Source organism: Vigna unguiculata, chromosome 3 (assembly GCF_004118075.2).
Source record: "Vigna unguiculata cultivar IT97K-499-35 chromosome 3, ASM411807v1, whole genome shotgun sequence".
Lineage (NCBI taxonomy): Eukaryota > Viridiplantae > Streptophyta > Magnoliopsida > Fabales > Fabaceae > Vigna > Vigna unguiculata.
The window spans coordinates 17,660,092-17,670,278 of NC_040281.1; the positions used below are offsets into that span (position 1 = coordinate 17,660,092).

Sequence of the window (10,187 nt, forward strand, 5' to 3'; positions counted from 1 at the left end):
CAAAAACACATGCCCTTCAACTCATATTTATTTACATTTTCACTATATTAATATATATGTATATATATATATATATATATAATTCATAGTTTTTTATAAATAATTAAGTATAAAATAAAAAAATTAATACATATTAATATATATATATATATATATATATATATTATATAATTCTTTAAAATTAATTTAAAAGATAAAAAGAATTATTTGATTCAATTATTTATTTTATTAACTAAATTAAAAAAATTCTTTTATTTATAAATTTAAAACTTATCCAAATAAAAAATATTAAATAGTGTATTATGATATAAATTTTAGATAAAATTATATTTGTAAAAGAAAATATAATTTAGTTAAAATTTATTTATTTTTAGGTTTCTTAAATATATATATTTTTTTATTGTTTTTAGTCGAGGTTACTTTTAGTGTTTCTAGAATTTTAATTCCTCTTAAGAGCATTATTCGCGGTTTTTTTATATCTGAGGGAAAGTTAGCATCAATAATAAATTAATACGGATTTTTAGCAATATCTGGAATAACACTTGAAAGGACTATACATTAATACGGATTTGTAGCAATCTATGGTCTAAAACTTATGATACCTAAAACCTCTGATACTACTTGTGGTTTGAAAATCCAGTTACTTATATGGAATTGATATAACCACATTTACTTCTTGGGATTTATAAAACCCCATTACTATTGGGGTTATGAAACTCTATGTATTTCGAGCTGTTTAGAATTAGAACCCTTTTTATATCCACAATCAACTTTTAATATTTTTTTCATAGCTTCAAACGGTTTATTTTATTTTTTTAAAATACATAAATCTTGAAACAAATGAAAAATTATAAAAGGCAACAATTTTAAAATTTTGAAATTAATAGTTTATATATAACATTCACAAAATGTGCAAAGAACAAAATTTACAATTTTAATATCAAATAATGTAAATAATAAAGCGTAAAAATTAAAATTAGTAAGTCATTACAATATTATTGTTCTTAATCTTAAAATTAGACATAATGAAAAGTTAACTAATATTTTTCTATTGTGGTTCTCGATGTTGATCATTTATTCTTTATTAGAACACTTATGTGATGCCTATAATGCATAAAAGATAATAATAATAATTAATAAGATTTCAAATAATAATATAAAACATATATTAATTTAATTAAGATTTAAATATTGTCGGTGTAAAAAACATAATTAAATTATGAGTCTCTCAAATAATTTTATAAAAACAAAATTCATCATTATCTTCATTTCATTAACATGTAATGTCAAACCTATTCTAGAACACAAAATTAATAAAAATAATCAAAAATAATAAAAATAACTCTTATTTTCTAACTTTGATGAAGAAGAAAAATGGACATAACTCAAACAATCAAGCTTACATCAAACATATGTTCAAATGTAAATTTTGATAAATAAGTTCCAAAAGTTTATCCTAATTTGTCATCTATATATACATAGTAGAAGAAAAGCATTATCCTAGCAGAAAGTTAGTTCTTTTCCATAGTTTGAGAGCCTAGGTGTTTTCTTATTTTTAACTTCTATATTCTAGTATCCAAATACAGACGACGATGTATATTTTTCCTTATTCTATGTGCAAACTTTTGGGAGAAATACTACCATGATCAAGAACTACCAATACAATACGTACAAAGAAAAAGTAATGATCAAAACTAAAAAATCATTAACCTAGTTTTATAACTTTGCATTTGAAAATGTCCTATTAACCATTTGAGTCAAACATTTTAGTTGGGAAGGACCCAAACTTAAATCCTAACATTTTTACAATATTCTTAATTTTCGAAAGCAGTCGATCTTAGAGTACCACATATGTGGAAAAGTACATCACTGAGACCATTAACTTAATTCATGACTTTTATCACTAAATTTTAATATAAATACAAATTTGCAAGTCATTTTAAATATTAATACCGGTTAACGATGTTAATAATTTTTTGCTCGGAAGGACCTAATTGAGGTATCTTTTCAAAAGTTGGAACTCAATTAACACATTTTTAAAAATGGGTATCAAACGAACACATCTAAATGAAAATATTTACCATGCCACTAAGTAAACCAAAAGGAAAATGAAGATAAACCAGAAGCTGCAATTGGCATAAGGCAAAGGAAATGTTTTTACTGAGATTGAGAGATGAAGTTTGAAGTGAGACACTAGGGTATGCAAAAAAAGAAGAAAGAGGTAAAGTAATTTTTGAACATATGGAAAATGATAAAAGAGGGTTTGTGAAAAAATGTGGAGGGTTGCAGAAGTTTAAGAAAGATAAATTACCGGAGATTTTATAACCTTTTGCTAATAAATCCCGTTAAAATTAAATTCTTTTGTAGTCTCTAAATAAAATCACTTTCTTTTGGGACACTAACTCTATATATTTTCTTAATAAGTTAAAAACTAAAAAGTAGGAAATTTTTTTTTTCTAGAATTGTTTATCCTATTTTCTTGTAATAATTATTTACTGTTTACTTACAAACAAATTAAATTTTAAGAAGATTTGGATAGGAGAAAAAATGTTTTATGTCCGACAATCATGAATCTTGGATAATTGTGATTTAGAAAAGGAGTAAAATCGATTTAGCTGGTGAAAAGTATTTTTGAAAATATTTATCACAATTTTTTGAGAAATCAAAACGTAACGTGTTATTTTAATTAAAATTTTTAATTTATTATCATATCTAATAGATTAATAAAAGTAAAATAATATATTTTTCAAAAGAAATTTTATTTTAACTTAGGAAATTATTTTCCCGTCGTTCCATGGAAATATTAGTGTGAAAAATTTATCTATAAATAATTCCTAAATAACCTTTGTTTATAAGAATATCATATTTTAAAATGAATCAAACATAAGATATTTTTATAACCTCAAATTCAAATGCTAGAAAATGATAAATTATTTTTCCATCGCCACATGAAGATATTTTTGTGAAAAAAAATCCATAAATAATTCCAAAATAATCTTGGTTTATAAGAATATCATATTCTAAAATGAATTAAATAAGAAGCATATTTTTTATAACTTCAAATGTCCATAAGTGAAAATTTTTCTTAATACAAAACAGACGACAAAAGTGAAATTCGGCCGAATCCAATCGAGTTTGTCCGACCGAAATTTGGCCGAGTTGACCTGTCGTAAATTTGGCCGCATCGACCCCAACCTAAATTTTGCCATATTCGGTCGAGTCAGCCTAAACTAAAATTCTTTCAAATTTGGCCAAGTAGCCCCTCGCCAAAATTTGGCTGAGTTCAGCCAAGTCGCCCTTGACAAAAATTCGACTGGCCCAAGTAGGCCAAGTCGGCCTAGAACGAAATTCGAAAAAATTCGATTGTGTCAATCCATGCTAAAATTCGGCTGAGTCAGCCCCAATTGAAAATTGGTCAAGTCGGTTCAACCGTAATTTAGCCGAATCAGTCTGGGTCAAAATTCTGCCAAATTCGTTCATATCGATCCTACGACACAAGTTTTAGAAAAATCAATTTAAATTTCATTTAAAAAAAAATGGATTATGGATTTTGAACTTAATTCAAATATTTAGATTTTAATTTAAATCTTCATTAGAGATGGCAAATAAACTCGTGCCTGTGGGTATCACCCAAACCCGTCCCCGTTTTGACGGGGAATCCCCGCTTTGACTGGGTATGGGTATGGGTATGGGTAATACCCGAAATTTTCAACTGGGGATGGGGATGGGGATGGGGATATATATATACCCGCCCAAATACCCGTCCCCGCTTAAATTACTAAACTATTTATAATTTATTAAATAATCTAAAAAATATATATAAATAAATAATATATTTACACATAAAATATAATATAATATAATATAATATAATATAATATAATATAGTATATATACATATAAAATTATTTAATGACATCACAGAAATCATTTCTGGCTCCAAATACCCAATTGCCAACATCTTTTTCCCAAAGATTTGTGAGATCAAAATTGCAATAAATGATTGGGTTAAATCTCCTGAGATAACCATTCAAAATATGGCAATACAAATGTTAAAGAAATTTGAAAGTTACTGGAGTGTTATTCATGATATATTGGCAATTGCTTCAGTTTTAGATCCAAGGTACAAGATGGACATGTTAGAATATTATTTTTATAAATTGTATGGTAATGATTTTGATCTGAAACTTAGTAGGATTCGTCAAATGTGCTATGATTTGGTTTTGGAATATCAATCAAAAAAGAATGAAACTTCTTCTTATAGAGCTACATCATTGGAGTTGGGAAAGGATGTTGATAATGATGCGAATGAATTTTTAGAGTTTATGGCAAAAAAGAAAAAATCTAGAACTACAGTTATGAAAACAGAGTTGGATTATTACTTGGAAGAAGATAATTTGCCGGTTACACAAGAATTTGATATCCTATCATGGTGGAAAACAAATGGGTTAAAGTTTCCAACCCTTCAAGCAATTGCAAGGGATGTTTTAGCTATTCCAATAACAACTGTAGCTTCTGAATCTGCTTTTAGTACTGGTGGTCAGATATTAACTTCTCACCGTAGTCGACTTCATCATATTACTATAGAGGCTTTGATGTGTACAAGAAGTTGGATATGGAACTCAAACCATCTAGGTAAGTTACTCAAATTTATTAATATTTTTTGTTAGTATTTTTTGTGAATTCTCATCTAATATTCTACATTTGGTGTTTGTAGGTGTTAAAAAATTAAAAGGAAAAGATGTTCTCATGAGTGAAAATGAATCTGATGAAGAAGGTACATTATATTCTAGTAATTAAAATTTTCAATTTCAATTATTATATCATATCTAATTTTTCATTTTTTTTCTATGTGTAGGTGGATCGAATGCAAATGAAACCACTGATCATTTGTAAAATTAATAAATATTTTGGTTATTATAAAATTTTAGTAATGTGTAATTTTTTAGCTTTTATATAATTATTTGAATTTTATTTAGTTGTTATTTGATACTTTAATTTGAGATTTATACTATTATAATATTTTTCTTAATATTTGACATCATGAAAATCAAAAAGAGTATGTTATTTTAATATTGAATATTTTGATAGTATCATGATTCCGTTGGTATGATTTTTAAATTTTTTTTATAAAAAATATTTAATTGATATATGGAACAATAAAAAAATGGGTATGGGTATGGGTATAAGAAAATACCCGTTACCCGGTGGGGATGGGGATGAGTCAAAAGTTGTATACCCGTTGGGTTTGGGGATGGGGATGAGAATGAATTTTTATTATGGGGATGAGGATGAGATCATGATACCCGTACCCGCCCCGCCCCGTTGCCATCCCTAATCTTCATCCAAGTATTTACATGTAAATTTTAAAAAGATCTAAACTTTTTACGGATCTTTAAAAATCAAGATAACCCTGCCTAATAGAATTTGTTGGAATTGTCATTTGCGCACTAAATTAAACATAATAAAAGGGTATAATAACTTGAGTAAAAATAAGTTATTTTACAATTTTTATTCCATTCTCTTTTATGTTGAATTTGTTGCAAATGATTTGATTTAATCTGTTAGTTGATTCCATTTACATTATGATTATTTTACATATTATTGTTTATATATTTTATAGTAAAAATGTTATGAATAAAAAATAATTATATAAAATTAATAAGATAAAATATATTATTTATTATGTACACCCAGTTAAAACATGGATCAATAGAGTAAAAATAATACTTGAACTTAAATTCCTTTAACGAATATTCAACTTTTACGTTTTGTTCATTTGATTTGTGAAAGTTTAACAAGTGAATCATCAAATCTTGTTTTAAACTACGCTACGGGTGGTTTGGTTCATTCCTTTTCTAAAGTCGATGAATATTGCCTACATCCTGTAACTGTCATTTTTAATATATTTATTTCTTTGACTTTGTCAAACCACACACACAATCATGTGTTGTTTTATATCATATATATATATATATATATATATATATATATATATATATATATATATATATATATATATATATATTGCAGTTAAGATCTGTCTTGTCAGCCCATATCAGCATTTAAAGAACTAATATTAAAATAAAATGTCAAACTTCAGAAAATAATAGTTAAAACATTGGTATTCAAGACCCCACCATTTCCTTAATTTGAAAAGTCAATATCTGATAAAACTATTCAGAACAACGTCAAGTAATCACATGTGTGATTCAATACTTCAGACAGAGCTTTGAAATATTTGCATATTTGTTGAAATATGTGAATTTTGGTTTGAGTACACTTAAAACACACCATATAATATGATGGAGCGTTTCTTGATACGGTATAATAAAACTTCTAATCAAGCTTTTGGGGGGTATGAACATCTTTAATTATAATCTCAAATATGGTTTTGTAACGTGTGATCATCATAACGGTTATATTAATAAAAAATATCAATATATTTTATAAATTTTGTTTTATCTTAACACCTGGTATTCAAATTTTGAAAAAAATAGTGTTGTACTCGTGTTTTGTAATAGTTGTTGAGGTGGCGAGGTTGAAGGTTCATAAGGAAGACCAAGATTGGAACAAGAAACGCAAATATCGTCCAATTCAGCTGCTATTGAAAATTCAGAAGGTCAATCGATAAAGTGAATATTAAAAAAGAACAACGTCATGGCATTGATCACTTATATCGTAGACCTATACCCTTCTTTCATTTCTCATTTTCTCTGCTTCTTCTATGGCTAATTTGGTAATGAATGATGATGAAAATGCTCCAATTACCTTCTTATTCCTTGCATCAATGTTCTTGGTCTTGGTGGCATCAACCAGTTCCCAAGAAGAGAACAAACACGAAGAGTGTAGCAAGCCATTCAGCTGCGGACAAATATCCATCTACTACCCTTTCTGGGGAGGGAGCAGACCCAGTTATTGTTCCAGCAATCACCAATTCAAGCTCAACTGTGAGGGTAATCAAAACTCCACCCTTCAACTTGGCTCACAAACTTTCCAAGTTCTTCACTTTGATCCAGTTCAGTACACCGTGAAAATGCTTCGAACGGGCCTTGTCTATGATAATTGCTCTTCCTCGGCCGTGACCAACAACACCGTGGATTCAAATCTCTTTAGCTACTCGAATGTTAGGAACATCACCATCTACTATGGTTGTCCCTACTCCCTGATTTCAAACACCACACGCTCTTTTCAATGCAAGGATGATGGCAACAAGAGTGCATTCTATGGGGACCCTGCAACTGAGAAAGTCCAAGACTGTGATGGAGCTAGGATTGAAGTGCAAGTAGCACAGGAACTTGACCCTGATGGGGGAATTCAAGGACTCAACAAAGCCTTGAGTGAAGGGTTTGAAATACATCTTATTTCAGAGACACAAGTTCAGCAGTGCTTAGAATGCATTTTAACTAATGGAACATGTGGGGCTAATGATGAGTCTCAGTTTTCATGTTTCTGCCCCGATGGAAGTGAAGGTTTAAATTGCTCTGGTCATAATAGTATGTCTTCTATCTCTTCTCTTATTCTCTTCATTCATGTGTCCTTCATGCATATGGAATAGATATATTTTGTTTGTGTGATTGAAATCTGTAGAAATGGCTGTTTAGAAATCTGTAGAACTAGGAACCCAGTAAAAAATAACCATTGACCAAGTCAGAGAACAATTTTGTTGTAGCTAATTAGATGAAAATATTGCTGGTGTTCAAAGATGTTACAGGAACCTATGATTAGGATTTAGGTGGCTGATGAATCTTCAAAGTTGTTGACTCTTTTTTGTGGGTTATGGGTGGCAAATAATGTTGCTTCTAGTTTAGGAAGCTTCACAGAAATCCTCCTCTTAATTCTTCAGAATTTTCTGTGAACACAGAATAATATGATTAGGTTGTGTTTCGACATTTATTATTCACGTTTATTTTTGTCTTTTTGTGGTGTTAATTTGGTGCTCACAACGTATTTCTAAAGTGATGTTATATCTTCTTCTGAATTTGTCAATAATGGTCTAATTATAAATTCCATTCTTTAATTTGGTTCTTTTCTTTTCTCCCTATCCATCTAAATATCCAGATTTTATATAGTGCAACTCAGTGTGAAACTGTTTTGGTTTGTTGACTTTGACGATAAGTTGCTTATCATTCTCTTTTTATATAGTTTACTCATTACCTAACTCATCAAAAATTAGTTATTTTTCTTCTATATCCTCCTTGAATTTTCATGATTTTCCATAAACTGTTCTCACTCCTGTTTGTCTTCTATGACTGTCTCAGGCGATACATGGAACTGGCAAAGGAAGCTGGTTATAGGTAATAAATATTGCATTATCCTTGAAAGAAAATTCACAATGTTGTACAGATTTCATTAATACATTTATACTAACTGAAAATTTGAATTCTGGGTAGGTGTTGCTGCTGCTGTGATGAGTGGAATTGTAGTTGGCCTTGGCTTTTACATATATTATGGTCGTCTAAAGAAGAATCATCTTCATGCAGTAACATCTTCTGTACTATATAATCCTAAAGGAGTCTCACGTAGTTCTTCTTTAGAAGACTCTGAGAAGGGAAGTAAATACTTTGGAGTCCACTTCTTCACCCATAGTGAACTTGAAGAGGCCACAAACTTCTTTAATCCTGACAGAGAACTAGGAGATGGAGGATTTGGAAAAGTGTATTTTGGTAAAACTCATCACCCTTTCTTATAAGCATTCACTAAGCATCAATTTTGTCCCTGAGACATTCACAATTTATCTTGTTCTTGGTCACACAAGCAATATTAGTATGTAACACTTAAAGGATCTGGTGTTGGCATTGTGTAGGGAAACTTCAGGATGGACGATTAGTTGCAGTGAAGAGAATGTACGAGAACAGTTTGAAAGTTGAGCAATTCGTGAATGAAGTGGAGATCTTAACTGGCTTACACCACCAGAACCTTGTGTCTCTATATGGATGCACTCCTCGCAACAGCAGAGAACTTCTTCTGGTGTACGAATACATTCCAAATGGAACTGTCGCTGATCATCTTCATGGTCAAAGAGCAAAACCTGGCACACTCCCTTGGCACATAAGAATGAACATTGCCATTGAAACTGCTAGTGCATTGGTATATCTCCACGCTTCTGATATCATCCACAGAGACGTAAAAACCAGCAACATTCTCCTCGACAACCACTTCAGTGTGAAAGTAGCCGATTTTGGCCTCTCACGCCCCTTCCCAATCCATGCCTCACACGTTTCCACCGCCCCACAAGGAACTCCTGGTTATGTGGATCCAGAGTATCACGAGTACTACCAACTCACCGATAAGAGTGATGTTTATAGCTTCGGGGTGGTGCTGATTGAGCTCATATCTTCCATGCATGCGGTTGATATCTCAAGGCGTAGGCACGAGATCCACTTGTCCAACATGGCCATCAAGAAGATCCAAAGTGGTGCGTTGCATGAGATTGTGGATCCAAGTTTAGGGTTTGAGTCGGATTTCAAGGTGAGGAAAATGATCAATGCAGTGGCTGAGTTGGCGTTTCAGTGCTTGCAGAGTTCCAATGTGAGGCCCTCTATGGCAGAAGTGTTGGATAGACTTGAGGATATAAGAAGTGATGGGAAGTATAAGAGCAAGCATGAGGTGCTTGATATATCAGAAGATCATGCTGCTTTGCTCAAGAATGAACCTCCTCCTCCTTCACCTGATTCAAATTTCCAAACTGTAGTATAGTTGACTAGTCCATGATTTACATTAGCTGGTGTACATAGAATGATAGAGCTGATTCATTTTGTTATCAAGGTTTACTCCCAATAATATTTTTTATTGCTATTCTTTTATGCTTATGGGGACATGTTTTGATATCTCAGGGGTTAAAGAACGAATCACATATTTTTTCTTCCTCTTTGTGATAGAGTGTTCCCCAAAATGTGTCCTAAGGGTTTTGTGTAGACTAAAACTACCAAAGTTTATATGGGAAAGAAATGAATTATATAAAAGTAGTAAAACTTGTTAAGAAGTTGTCCAAGATCATTGGTGTGTTGTAAAGAAATGATTAATGTTTTTTTTTTTTTTCAGTCCAAGTTATGTCGTCCCACCTTTAGAACGCGCTGTTCTTTTAAACTTTGAGAATTGTTACAAAAGACTTTAGGATATCACTTACAACCACTATATCAAACGATTATTGATATCTATGATGTCCATACATACATGAATATGGA

At 30.6% G+C, this 10,187-nt stretch overlaps 1 protein-coding gene across 1 annotated transcript; it reads left to right on the forward strand.

Moving 5' to 3' along the window:
• The first annotated feature begins 6,552 nt into the window (after nucleotides 1-6,552).
• On the forward strand, nucleotides 6,553-9,812 carry LOC114176545 (LEAF RUST 10 DISEASE-RESISTANCE LOCUS RECEPTOR-LIKE PROTEIN KINASE-like 1.4). The gene is made up of 4 exons (XM_028061617.1): nucleotides 6,553-7,496; nucleotides 8,262-8,297; nucleotides 8,394-8,666; nucleotides 8,807-9,812. Exons 1-4 carry the CDS (start codon nucleotides 6,728-6,730, stop codon nucleotides 9,697-9,699), a joined length of 1,971 nt encoding a protein of 656 aa, XP_027917418.1. The 5' UTR covers nucleotides 6,553-6,727; the 3' UTR covers nucleotides 9,700-9,812.
• Nucleotides 9,813-10,187: the final 375 nt, after the last annotated feature.